At 43.9% G+C, this 13,729-nt stretch overlaps 1 protein-coding gene across 3 annotated transcripts in view; it reads right to left on the bottom strand.

The window, feature by feature from the left end:
* The window catches only part of PIAS1 (protein inhibitor of activated STAT 1), a 124,884-nt gene that overhangs the window by 18,232 nt on the left and 92,923 nt on the right, over nucleotides 1-13,729 (bottom strand). For all 3 annotated transcript variants that reach the window (XM_069766415.1, XM_069766414.1, XM_069766416.1), the window contains exons 3-9: nucleotides 11,850-11,934; nucleotides 9,126-9,173; nucleotides 8,960-9,050; nucleotides 8,745-8,879; nucleotides 6,363-6,468; nucleotides 6,109-6,182; nucleotides 5,521-5,681 (exon numbers count right to left, since the gene is read on the bottom strand). In XM_069766415.1, coding sequence (XP_069622516.1) covers nucleotides 5,521-5,681; nucleotides 6,109-6,182; nucleotides 6,363-6,468; nucleotides 8,745-8,879; nucleotides 8,960-9,050; nucleotides 9,126-9,173; nucleotides 11,850-11,934 — 700 coding nt within the window. The remainder of the gene's footprint in view (nucleotides 1-5,520; nucleotides 5,682-6,108; nucleotides 6,183-6,362; nucleotides 6,469-8,744; nucleotides 8,880-8,959; nucleotides 9,051-9,125; nucleotides 9,174-11,849; nucleotides 11,935-13,729) is intronic.

The raw sequence follows: 13,729 nt of genomic DNA, 5'->3' as shown, positions 1-13,729 counted from the left end.
GAGTGCAACCTTTTTTGTACACTTTGGAATTTAGACCCCTTAGGGAACTTATCTAGATGTGTGGTGAGCACCTTGAATACTCAGGTGCTTAAAAGTTTATAAACGTTAACCCATATAAGAAAAAAAAAATCCCCACAAAAATGTTTTTCCCCAAAATTTTACATTTTTATAAGGGTAATTGGAGAAATTGCACAACAAATTGTATGGTACAATATTTCCTGAGAATGCCAATACCTCATATGTGGGTATAAAGGACTGTTTGGGTGCACAGCGGGGCTCAAAAAAACATCATTCCTGCTTTGGAATGCAGACGTTGATGGAATGGTCTGCCAGAGTCATGTCTCATTTGGAGAGCCCCTGATGTGACTGTCCTGCTATGCGTGATTTCCCCCGTCGTCGTACGCATGGCTCCCCCCCAGTCCCGTCGTCGTATGCATGGCTCCCCCCCAGTCCCAGTATGCATGCTTCCTATTACAAAAAAAAAAACCAAGAAAAAAAAAAAACCATCTTACTCAACCTCCTCCGCAGCAGCATCTCGTTCCGGCTTCCTGTGCTGAGTGATAACGTGGCACTGCTCATTAATAATAATCTTTTATTTTTATATAGCACTAACATATTCCGCAGCGCTTTACAGTTTTGCACACATCATTCATCGCTGTCCCCGATGGGGCTCACAATCTAAATTCCCTATCAGTATGTCTTTGGAATGTGGGAGGAAACCGGAGTGCCCGGAGGAAACCCACGCAAATACGGAGAGAACATACAAACTCTTTGCAGATGTTGTGCTGGGTGGGATTAGAACCCAGGACCCCAGCGCTGCAAGGCTGCTGTGCTAACCACTGTGCCACCGTGCTGCCCATTAAGGTAATGAATATGCGCTCCACGCCTATGGGAGTGCATATTCATTACCTTAATGAGCGGTGCCACCTGATCACTAAGTGCAGGAAGAGCTGCTAGCGCCAGGACCAACGAGATGCTGTAACAGCACGGAGGAGGATGAGTATGAGGTCTTCTGGAAGCTGGCGGCTGCAGCTATCACTGTGCACTGTAAGAGAAATTAATATTTCTCTTCAGCAGCAGCACAGTTACAGTCACAGCTGCCAGCTTCTGCCGATGCTCCCCATCCCCCACCGGCTTTCTGGACTATGACTGGTGAATAAGCTGAGGGGGGCATTTTCAGCACAAAAAATGTGCTGAAAAACTCGGCTTATACACGGGTATATGCGGTAATTTTTGCAGAGTCATGTCATGTGAGGGCTTATTTTTGTGGGACGAGTTCATATTTTGATTGGTTCCATTTGGCTCATGAAATTTTTTTCTATCACTATCTAAGCTGATTTTTAGGAGGCAGAAACAACAAAAACCAACAATTGTTCGGTGTATGGTAAAATTAATCAGGTGGCTTTATTCTTAGGGTCAGTACAATGACTGTGTTACACCATTTACTTTTTTTCTATGTTTTGGCTCTTTTACACAAACTTTTATAGAAAAAAATATTTTTGCATTGCTGTATTTGAGAGCTATAACTTATTTTTTCGGCTGATTGAGCTGTATGGCGGCTTGTTTTTTGCAGGACAAGATGACGTTTTCTGCAATAACATCTTGTTGATAGAGTTTTATTCTACTTTTTGTTCAGCGGTATGATAAAGGATAGTTTTTTGTTTTTTTTTTTTGTTTTTTTTTACAGTGTTCACTAAAGGGATCAGTTAAGTGGGTAAGTTTTATAGGTCGGGTCATTCCAGACGTGTCCATACCAAGCGTGCACCATTATTGTTTTTTTTTCCTATAATATTTATGGGTGCAATAAAAAAATTTTATTACATTGTGATTTTGAACAATATATATTTTTACAAGTGTGTACTTTTTTTTTTACTACTACTTCGTCCCACCATGAGACTTTCACTTTCTGCAGTCTGATCGCAGTTGTAAGGTATAGCAATGCAGAAGCATTGTTATACCTATGATGTATCAGTGCTGCAGACCCAAGTTAGTTAGATCATGTGCAGTGACTGATTAACTACCGTATGTACTCGAGTATAAGCTAAGATTTTCAGCCCATTTTTTGGGGCTGAAAGTAACCCTCTCGGCTTAAACTCGAGTCATACCCAGGGGTCAGCAGGGGAGGAGGAGCGGAGTTGTGTAATAATACTCACCTGCTCCTGGCGCGGTCCCTGCAGGTCCCTAGCTTCCTGGTGCCCCAGCTTGTTCCTGTAGTGAGCGGTCACATGGTACCGCTCATTACAGTAATGAATATGGACTCCCATAGGGGTGGACCCACATTCATTAATGTAATGAGCAGTACCATGTGACCGCTCACTACAGGAAGAAGCTGCCGGTGCAGGGCAACAGACATGCAGGGACTGCGCCAGGAGCAGGTGAGTATAACTCAGTGCGTGATATTCATCTGCTCCCCGTTCCACCGTCGGCGCCGCTGCGTCTTCCACAGCATTATATGGGGCAAATATCTGTATGGAGCATCTTATGGGGCTATGTGCAGCATTATATGGGGCAAATATCTGTATGGGGCCATGTGCAGCATTATATGGGGCAAATATCTGTATGGAGCATCTTATGGGGCCATGTGCAGCATTATATGGGGCAAATATCTGTATGGAGCTTCTTATGGGGCTATGTGCAGCATTATATGGAGCAAATATCTGTACGGGGCCATGTGCAGCATTATATAAGGCAAATATCTCTATGGAGCATCTTATGGGGCCACAATCTACATTTGTGGAGCATTAAACGGGACAAATGTGTCTATGGAGCATCTTGCAAAACTCTCCCCGCTCCAATCTGTCCTGAATGCTGCAGCCAGGATCATATTCCTCACCAACCGTTACACCGATGCCTCTACCCTGTGCCAGTCATTACACTGGCTACCCATCCACTCCAGAATCCAGTACAAAACTACTACCCTTATCCACAAAGCACTCCATGGCTCAGCACCACCCTACATCTCCTCCCTGGTATCAGTCTACCACCCTACCCGTGCCCTCCGCTCCGCTAATGACCTCAGGTTAGCATCCTCAATAATCAGAACCTCCCACTCCCGTCTCCAAGACTTTACACGTGCTGCGCCGATTCTTTGGAATTCACTACCTAGGTTAATACGATTAATCCCCAATCCCCACAGTTTTAAGCGTACCCTAAAAACTCATTTGTTCAGACTGGCCTACCGCCTCAATGCATTAACCTAACGATCCCTGTGGTGCCTATTTATATATATATATATATATATATAAAAAAAAAAAAAAAAAAAAGGTTCCTCGCATCATGTTCTCATACACTTTATGCAGTATTAGCCCTCTGTGTCTGTACTGCTACATACTTAGGCAGATAACTGGTTCATGCAGCTTTACATGAACACCTGAGCCTTACAATATGGCTGGTCCGAATAACTAAAGCAATTGTTATCATCCACCTCTCGTGTCTCCCCTTTTCCTCATAGTTTGTAAGCTTGCGAGCAGGGCCCTCATTCCTCCTAGTATCTGTATTGAACTATATTTCTGTTATGCTGTAATGTCTATTGTCTGTACAATTCCCGTCTATAATTTGTAAAGCGCTGCGGAATATGTTGGCGCTATATAAATAAAAATTATTATTATTATATTATTATGAGGTCATAATCAACATTTGTGCAGCATTATATGTGGCATATTTTAATACGGAGCATCTTATGGAGCCCATCATAAACTTTATGGAGCATTATATGGGGCTCCTGATTCAATATGGATATTCAAATACACTTGACCTACTGAGGTCTCAATTAATTTTACTTTTATTGGTATCTATTTTTATTTTTGAACTTTACCAGTAGCTGCTGCATTTTCCACCCTAGGCTTATACTTTAGTCATTAAGTTTTCCCAGTTTTTTGTGGCTTTAGGGGGGTCGGTTTATACTGGAGTATATACGGTAACTTCCTAGTGCCTAGTGATCCGGATGTCATCATGACAACATCAGGTCCCCGCGATATCATCGAGGGGTCCCCAATCTAAGGGCAGAGGGGCTCTCTTCCCTTTGATTGCTCACTAAATGCTGCAATTGCAGCATTTAGGTGGTTAAAATGATAGGAGTGGTGTGGGACAGCTCCTGCCATGGAGTGCTGGGTGTCAGCTGTCAGAATCAGCCGACAATGGGGTGATCACGCGCACTGCCTCAGTGAGTGCAAAAACCATCTACATGTATCGTCTAGTCACTGAGCGACTACAGACTTATGAATCCCCCCAGTGCACACATTCACCGGTTTCTGAGCCGGGAGCGGAGGCTATGTACGAGTTATGCATACTCCCAGCCAGGGTCTGTCTACAGGGTGTGGCCTTGCTCTATACACTTATATGGAGCAAGGCCACGTCACTAGTTTGGACACGGCCTCGCTCAGTACAAGTGTATAGTGCAAGGCCGCATCCACTGGACAGGCTCTGGCATAAGTGTAACTCATACAACCCTCCAGTCCCAACTCAACCCAGAAAAACTCTTGCACCCCACAGTGTGTGTGCTGGGGGATTCATAAGTCTGCAGCACACAGAGCGCCTGCAGACTTATCAGTTTGGACCAGACAACCACTAATATGTTAGTCATCTGCCATAACTTTGTTGGATGGGAAAAAACCTTTACTATTCAGAATTGCTAAATGTAACAGAAGATCTCCTGTATGTGAACAACCTTCTAATCGCCAAGGTAAATAACTTATGAAACATTTAAAAAAAATTGTTCAGAAACATGAGAATCTTTTGTTAAAGACCAAATCACAGAGATGGTGCCAAAAGTCATTATGACAAATAGCCCCCCTCTAATGGCAAGGTTTTGTAACATAACAGCTAAATATCTGCAAGTGTGTACCCGGTTGTGGAGGATGGGTGCAGCAACCCTACATGCAGAGTGTCCGGTTACCCAGCAGACTGCCAGTTATACAAGATGTGGTGTAGGGTTACACCCAGGCCCCTGTGAAAAGCTGCAGGGAGTAAAATTACATCTGGCACTATAAGATGTCAGATGTGAGGGGTCAGATGACATCCACTGCAGGTTGTCAGCGATTCAGACTTGGGGAGCTTACAAGAAAAGAAACAAGACAACTATCAGAGGGGATAGGATTTAGAAGAAGCAGAAGTACCGTGGCTGAGCCATCAGTGGACACCGACGCCAAGTATGAGGGGATGGCAGAGTGGGCCATCTGATGCTGCTGTAAGGACAGTTTTACACATCCATGTTTCATGGTCTGACTATGGTCCAGCTATGGGTTTCCTCGCCCAAATTCGACAACCTGATATATGCCTATGAGGCTGGTGGAGGAGTTTGGGGCAGGAGAACAGTGGCCGATCCATGCACCAAGGTCCATAATCAGACAGTGAAACATGGATGTGTAGAAATTGGCCTTAAGTACCATAATCATGTGTCGGAAGGTAGTGACTTCTGGCTACTTTGATGGTCACACGTTCACCCTCTGTAATGGCTCACTAGCCAAGGCACGTCTCCGCCTCATCCCAAGAATCAGATTTTGATGTATGTAGCACACTCACCCATCAATGATGAGATGCTCATATGGAGCCTTCTTGTCACACACCGGACACACCCAAGTGGGCTTCTTCTCATTCATCTGTATATACAACGTGGCATCAAAACATTGCAGGTGGGAGCAGGTGAGCGATCGGCAGGGGATGGTCAGACGCATCTTTCCCAGCTGGAATGCAAACCAACAACATGCTTTACTAGTGTTCTTCCCAAGTGTCAGTCCCCACCCCGGTATGGCCGTGCCAGGATGCATGCAGGGGACCCATCTACTTTTGAGCTCACACCCCGAGCTATGGACATATGTTATTTCTCAACATGGACTAAAAAGCAAGTCTGTACTGTTATTTGTAGCTAGACAATACAGGAGGTAATAGCAGTGTGGGTACAGTAGTGGCACATGTTCCTGGCAAAAACTGAACTGGCACCGATAGAGGGTGGCAGGCTGGGGAGTTGTATAAAGTCCTAAACTAAAAAGTACCCTTGTGTGTGAACACTTCAGACTTATAACCCTAATCCCAGACCTCCCTTGTGCAACTGTACTAATAAAGAGGCTATCAAAGCAGCCAAAGCACTGAGCCCACGGCCCACGTTCTTACCGGACACAGAAGAGAAACCCGTAAACTTGTGGTTGCGATTTCACTGTCTGGATCAGCTGTGAGTTTCTCTTTAACTAGAAAGAACGTTACAAACACAAGATATAACTAAAGGGACAAACCGCATTCTGTTTTGCTAATACATCTGGTCTAGACATTTTTTATCCTAAAAGGTATAATATTTAGTCTGTCCTGTCACCATAGGCAGTAAGGGGGCAATAAGCTTAGCAGTCGCTAGGACGCTATGCACAACTTACTGAGTGCTCTGGAATGGTCTGGATTGCGGATTCCTTTCGCTCGCAGTCGTTGTAATAAGATGGCTGAAGACAACTGCTTCACCAGGTATACAGCCAGGGAAAAATTCTGCAAGAAGACCAGAGTTCAGTGAAGCCATCCTCACAACATTTACTGAACCTAGGTGTCTATTACACTAGGTAAGGGTCTGGGCAGACCATGGCACTACATTGGGGTCTACTGTCACAGAAGTCCAATGAGGTGACTCATTCATTTATAAATCATCTTAAACGGAAACTAGTGGTAACTTGGACAAGTTACGGTAATTTCAATATACTGGTTGGTAAATGGCCAGTTATTGATAATGGCACAAAGGCAAAGGGGTTCTATTAGGCCGACATGGGGTAGATGGGTACATCCAAAAGTAGCATGTAGACAGACGTTCCTAGCTCCTAACGTCTACGGCCTAAACCCTACTCTGGGACGTCCCCTTATAGATGCTCCTCTAAGGCATGTCAGCCTAATAAAAGCCGACATTTCAGGAACTTTAGTGAGCGTATCAACAAGGTCACATTTTCAAAGCCCTGTATCCTGTATGATGAGGCCTATTTTTTCCCTTTTTGTTTCTCTGCATTTCAAGACGCAGCTCACATCGAAGAGTCAAAAAGGGACGTGATTAAGCGTCTTTGCTGGCTGACAAATCACAGCGAGGCGAGCCGCACTGCTGTGTGAAAATCTGACCTGAAGCAGGTAGTCTAGGATTTATCACCAGATTCCCAGCAAAGCTTGCTGTACACTCATAGGCGCTGCGGATTCTGGACGCTTCCCATTATAAAGGGTACATGGCATTATCCTGAGCCTGATGGGCTCATTGGCATTGCGGTACCCTGCCCAGATTTAAAGAGGTGTTCACGCATAATCCCACAGACAATCAGTCGCCCCAATGGCTCTTCAGCCAAACACATGAACACATGTCAGAACCTGCGGTTCCTCTCGTACGGAGCAGGATTACCATCACTACACCAGCTCATCAGTAGGGCAAAACTAACCTGTCTCATGGCAAATCGATACATTTTAGCAGCCAAATAAAGTTTGTTTTAGGCTAAAGAAATTGTATTTTTCTGGTGCCAGTTGGAATGTACATATCAAATTACCATTTAAATTTATGTAACTTTTGAAGTAGTAATGCAGGAAAAAATATGGCATTTTGTTTGTTTTAAAAAGATTTTCCAGGATAGTTTATTTATTTTGTTAACTATTGGCCTAAAAACCTGGCGCGGCCTCAGAGTGGTCCCCAACCGCTCCTGCTGGCCATTCAGCTGCTCTACGACAGGGCATGACTGCTTACGTCATACTGATTAAACAGCTGGCTCCCCGCAGTTAGGCAGTGGGGAGTCGGTGGTCAATCAGCATGACGTTGGCCTGTTAGTTCTTAGATCCATAGTTAAAAAAAAAAAAAAAAAAGTCTGGATAAACCTTTTTAGCAATGTATGGCTCCCAATAACATTTTTTTTGCATTTTTCTATTACAGTTTTTAATCCCATTAGAACATTCTCTTGCATCCATCTCAAACCTATAATGTATTAACATGCTTGTGTACAATCGTACATTACATAGCTATGACACAGGCTGATGTGTGCCCTAACAGGGGCCAAACAGAACAGACGGGCCTAAAGCTCTTTGCAAACAGCCAGGGCAGAGGCACAAAAATCCTAAAGTCTCCAAATGGATCACTGAGAAGTCCAGTGACCTAATTAAAGAAAGGAAGGAATCCCTTCTTATTTATCATGCTGTTGGAAAGGATAGTAGCAATTAAAAGGTTTAGAAGGCCAAGTTCACATTAGCGTTTGAGTCCGCAGTGTGGTGCTGCGGACATCTTTCCTTAGCTCCGCCTACTTCCGCATGTGTCCTGCGTACCTATCTTTAACAATGGGTACGCAGGGACATGCGTTGTATGTGGATGCGTCCTCGTGCGTCGTTTTGACGTGCCCGCCGAACACAAGAAAATGCAATATGTTGCGTTTGGGGGGGGGCAGGTCAAAACAAGGCACGTGGACGCATCTGCATACAACGCATGTCCCTGCGTACCCAATGTTAAAGATAGGTACGCAGGATGCATGCAGAAGTAGGCAGAGTTAAGGAAAGAAGTCCGCAAATGCTAGTTTGAACCCGGGCCTAAGATGGATTTTGTGGTTCAACCAATCCCAGCTTTAGAGCAAGAAACGCAAACCTAGAGGGATAGTGGTGTTTGCAGCTACCTGTCCTAACTACTGCATCGACTCCAAAAGAAACTGAGGACCTGCACTGCCTGCCAAAATAATGGGCAATTTTTAAGGATTTAAAAAAATAAAAATGAAAGTTATGTATCTATCTAGAACAGAAAGGTTCCAGGTCTGCTAACTTACACGTCCAATTTCCGCTGTCCACGACACCACAATGGTGTTAGGAACGGTTGTAGACAGTCGTACAAGTGAGGTAATGTTGATTGGTCGGCTTGGTCGCTTTGGTTCTACCCCATTTTTGGTTGGCGGAAGATAACCCTGTAGCAGGAGTAGGAATATAAATTAAGTTGACGACAAAAGGGGGAGCAAGACCATCACTGAGCAGAAGCCGCACTTACCGGCAGATTACAAGGTTTTCCATTGACTTTTACACACAGGTTTGGTGGGAAATGGTCTTCTTGAGGGCAACTGGTCTCTGACAGACAGAACCTATAGGGAAAGGTACAAGATTAGATGTTGACACTGGAATCTAAAGACAAGCCCAAAATATAGACAGAGCTTCACCTTAGCTGCACTTGAACTGTAAAGTCACATTTTGTTCCAGAGATGTCCCTGCAAAGAAGGAAAGATACAAAATTCTGAGTTTATGAAAAATAAAGCAAAGGAATAAAAAAACGTAAAAAGGGTTTTCCAATTTGGGCAATCTCTACTTGTCAGAAGGGTTCCTTGATGCGCTGAAAACTCATGCTGAACAGCGATCAGCTGTAGTCTTAGGAGAAACCTGTCAGTAAAGTGAATTCAGACATTGTGTTTCCTTGTACACACACAAAAAAAAAAAAAAAGGCAGAGTTTCATCAGCGTTTCTGATCAGTGCCATCAAGGGTCTGGTCAGGGTCAGTTTTTACCATCAGAGTTTGATCACAATCTCAGATGTGGAAGGAAGGGAAAAGAAAAAAAAAAACAAAAAAACAAAACAAAAACACATGTATGAGATCTCAACATTCTCATATCAAGTCTCTGATTTTGTGAGAACCATTGAATTTATAAAAACATACGGACACGTGAGCAGCCACAAACTAGAATAGGTACGAGTTCTGTGAAAACCGCAGATCAAACTCATACGTGGAAAACTGATGTCTGGATGACCTAAAATAGGGTTAATTCTTCCCGCAGCAGCACCACCAAAGAAATGAAGCAGAGCACTGTGCCCATTCACACCTATGGATTGTTTGTAATGCAAGTCCTCCAGGGCAAGAGGCCCTCGCTGCAACTGCTCTATATACTGGCCAAGAGGAGGATCCTGATTGGGGGACATCCAGAACAGTATATACCAATGGGTTATCTAAAATGGACCTCCCTTATAACGCAAGTACCGTAATTAAAAATACATACACATTAGCTTGTCTGTAATGAGCACTTAACCCAATGGAGGAGATTTTTACTGATGGCCTCATACAAGATTCAACTAAAGGAAATGTATAGCTGCATGTAGTAAGGCATGTCAAAGCACTAAAAGGGGTGGGTGCGCTACACTGACAACCCCTTCTCAGAAGCGAGTAAAACTAATATGGTCCTCCAGCAACACAGAGCTTAGGGTTCTTGGCCCCCTAGAGGGGTTGTCCACGACAGAGAACCCCCCTTCTAAATTCTTATTTTCCCTCCCAGTAAAAAGACGTACTCACCTCTGATGCCAGCACCATCAGCACTGGCTCTCCCAGGGATCGCATGACATTATGTCACGCAATCCCTATGGCCTCCTTAAATAAATGAAGACATCCAGTGAAAGTCATAGCTGGAATTGTGGGAAGGGGAGTATAGGTGTTATTTCACTATGGGGACACATGGGTTCAGAAGGGGGTCGTACTAGTAGTGGACAACCCTTTTTAAAAGGGTCAGAGGAAGCCAAGCTCTGTGTTGCTGTTTACACTAGAGGACCTTTTTAGCTTTTCTCGCATCTCTACTTTTGCCACAAGTCTAAAGGTACCTTCACACTAAACGACGCTGCAGCGATCCAGACAACGATCCGGATCGCTGCAGCGTCGCTGTTTGGTCGCTGGAGAGCTGTCACACAGACAGCTCTCCAGCGACCAACGATGCCGGTAACCAGGGTAAACATCGGGTTACTAATCGCAGGGCCGCGCTTGGTAACCCGATATTTACCCTGGATACCATCCTAAAAGTAAAAAAAAAAAAAAAAAACGCTTCATACTTACCTTCCGCTGTCTGTCCCCGGCGCTCTGCTTTCCTGTACTGGCTATGAGCACAGCGGCCGGAAAGCAGAGCGGTGACGTCACCGCTGTGCTTTCCGGCCGCTGTGCTCACAGTGAGTGCAGGAAAGCAGAGCGCCGGAGGACAGACAGCGGAAGGTAAGTATGTAGTGTTTGTTTTTTTTACTTTTAGGATGGTATCCAGGGTAAACATCGGGTTACTAAGCGCGGCCCTGCGCTTAGTAACCCGATGTTTACCCTGGTTACCAGCGACGACATCGCTGAATCGGTGTCACACACACCGATTCAGCGATGTCAGCGGGAGAGCCAGCGACCAAAGAAAGTGCTGGCCTTCTAGCCCCGACCAACGACATCACAGCAGGATTCTGATCGCTGCTGCGTGTCAAACTGAACGATATCGCTAGCGAGGACGCTGCAACGTCACGGATCACTAGCGATATCGTTTAGTGTGAAGGTACCTTAATCAGCGATTTCACCAATACTTTTCTTCCTATGACCACATTTCCACAGAGCATTTGGGCAGAAGATTATTTCCAGACAGTCCTTTACATCACACTTTGTCCTTTCCATTCTGAGCGACCTTACGGTGTCCCTTGAAGGGAAGGTGGTACTGTGCAAGATGCAGAGGTGAAGGTCTGTGACAGGAAGCAATTAGGGGCACAAAAAGGTCACTGAAATTTGAGCACTAAAATTGCTATGGCTTGCAGTAAGAGACTTTTTGCTGATTGCACACCATTAATGGCCATGTGCAGTAAAAGGTTTTATTCAAGAAAGTTCTTTGTTCATACAGAAAATAGGATGTGAAGGATTTTGCCAAGTGGCACAAAACAGTTAGCTAGAAGAGGATATGGCGCCCACCCTGGCAGCCCCCCCATCACCTCAAACTCTGTGCCAATACAACACTTAATTCACCAGCAGCCACAGATGTAACTCCAGCCCCCATCAAGCACATGGATTTCAATAGGGGAGCGCAGTTGCCAAGTGAGAGGCGTGAGGAGGGGGAGGGGAGGCAGGAAGAGAAAGGGAGGCTGGTTATTGGAAAGGAAAGGGGGACACTTACATTGAGCTGCTGATTTGCTGGACTTGTTGTGGCGTTAATGCAAATGCAAAGCATGTTTCTTGAAATCGCTGGCTGTTATCAAAAGCTGCAGAAACAAGGACAGGACGTTAGAATCAGGATCTTAACAAAAAGCATAAGATTCATCCACAATTTGACATTTCTTTTTTATATCCTAAATAACATTCATTCCAAGAGTCAAAATATGGCAGAAGGTGCACAGAGGACTGCGGGGGCAGCGGCTCATTACTGTAGGATCTCTAATATCTGCCCCGATCCATCAAGCGCACATCTAGAAATGTCAGCGTTCCCACAACCCTTTACATGCAATGACAACTTCAATCCATTGTCAGGTCCAGGAGAGTCAGAAGTCTTTACACATTCAATATGAAGGTTTAGCAAGAGCACAAGAAACCCGGACTATTCTGTGCGGAAAAGATAGAAGTGGAGGAAGCCGTCATAGTAGAGGAGCCAAGGTTTCCACAACACAAATCGCTGGGGGCAAGCTCCAAGAAGCTTCATGTGGCATGTAGAGGACTTGGAACAGCGGACCCCTGCTCATTTGACCTTCCTAGGGCTTGTCTCAATCGGTTAAAATCTTACATTAACGTCTATTCATTTTGTGTCACGACAAACATTCCTTTTGTAGCAGTCGGCAGCAACTTCACAGACCAGAATCAGCTATTCGCCAGGGATCTCAGGACAAGGAGTTTGGCAAGAAAAGGGGCTCCAAAATACACACTGAACTGACCACAGGGTTTTCTATCATTCTATCCTAAGGATCTCATCTACTGTATCCTCACCCATCCCTTGTAGATTGTGAGCCCTCGCGGGCAGGGTCCTATCTCCTCCTGTACCAGTTATGACTTGTATTGTTTAAGATTATTGTACCTGTTTTTATTATGTATACCCCCCTCACATGTAAAGCGCCATGGAATTAATGGCGCTATAACAATAAATAATAATAATAAGTCATCAACATCAGAACGTGTGTCCGACACCCAGCAGATCCCCAAATCAGCCATCCACCGGGGACTGCAGATCAGCTCCTATCATTTCCCCTGCAAATCTTCGTCAAGATCCTCATGTAACACAAAATTATGGCCTGTGTGAATCCACACCAAGGGCTCTATCACAAGGCAGCTTTTATTGTACATATGCTAGCCATTATTTTTGCAGAGAGATCATTACATTGAATGTGCCTTTTCAAATGTGTTTTTGGCAGACCCACTGTCTGGCAGCGACCAATCAGCGATATTGGAGCGGGATTTAACCCCCACTTACGGCACGACGTAGTTCACGCACGTTTACTGAACACGTTCAATACAGTTAGATATGCATGTAATGGTTTATATATTTTGTTGATCTGTTTAATAATTGCGTTCAATTGTATTAAGTTCTATGTACGGTATATATTTTATCCGGAAAATCCTGTGTATTCATTGCATTAGTCTTAAATTTTCATAAATAAAACTATTCTAGAAAAAAAAAATTATATATATACACATACATACACATATACACATATATACATATATACATATATACATATATACATATATACATATATACATATATACATATATATATATATATACATACATATACATATATACATACATATACATACATACATATATACATACATATATACATACATACATACATACATACATATATTTTTATTAGTGGTGGATGAAACTCACCAATGCAAGTCAATGGACCAGTAAAGGAGAAATAAAATAAAAGCAAAAAAAAAACGCACCGATTGCACCTAATACTATTTAACGAGTGGGGAAAAAGGATTGAAGTGACATGGACCAAAAATGGGTACACAACACTGAAGAAAAAGGGACAAAAAAAACAAACAAACAAACCCAAGC

Source organism: Ranitomeya imitator, chromosome 4, assembly GCF_032444005.1.
Source record: "Ranitomeya imitator isolate aRanImi1 chromosome 4, aRanImi1.pri, whole genome shotgun sequence".
NCBI classification, from domain to species: Eukaryota; Metazoa; Chordata; class Amphibia; order Anura; family Dendrobatidae; genus Ranitomeya; species Ranitomeya imitator.
Note: the sequence above shows the minus strand (reverse complement) of the source record. Positions and strands in the feature narration are given on the sequence as shown.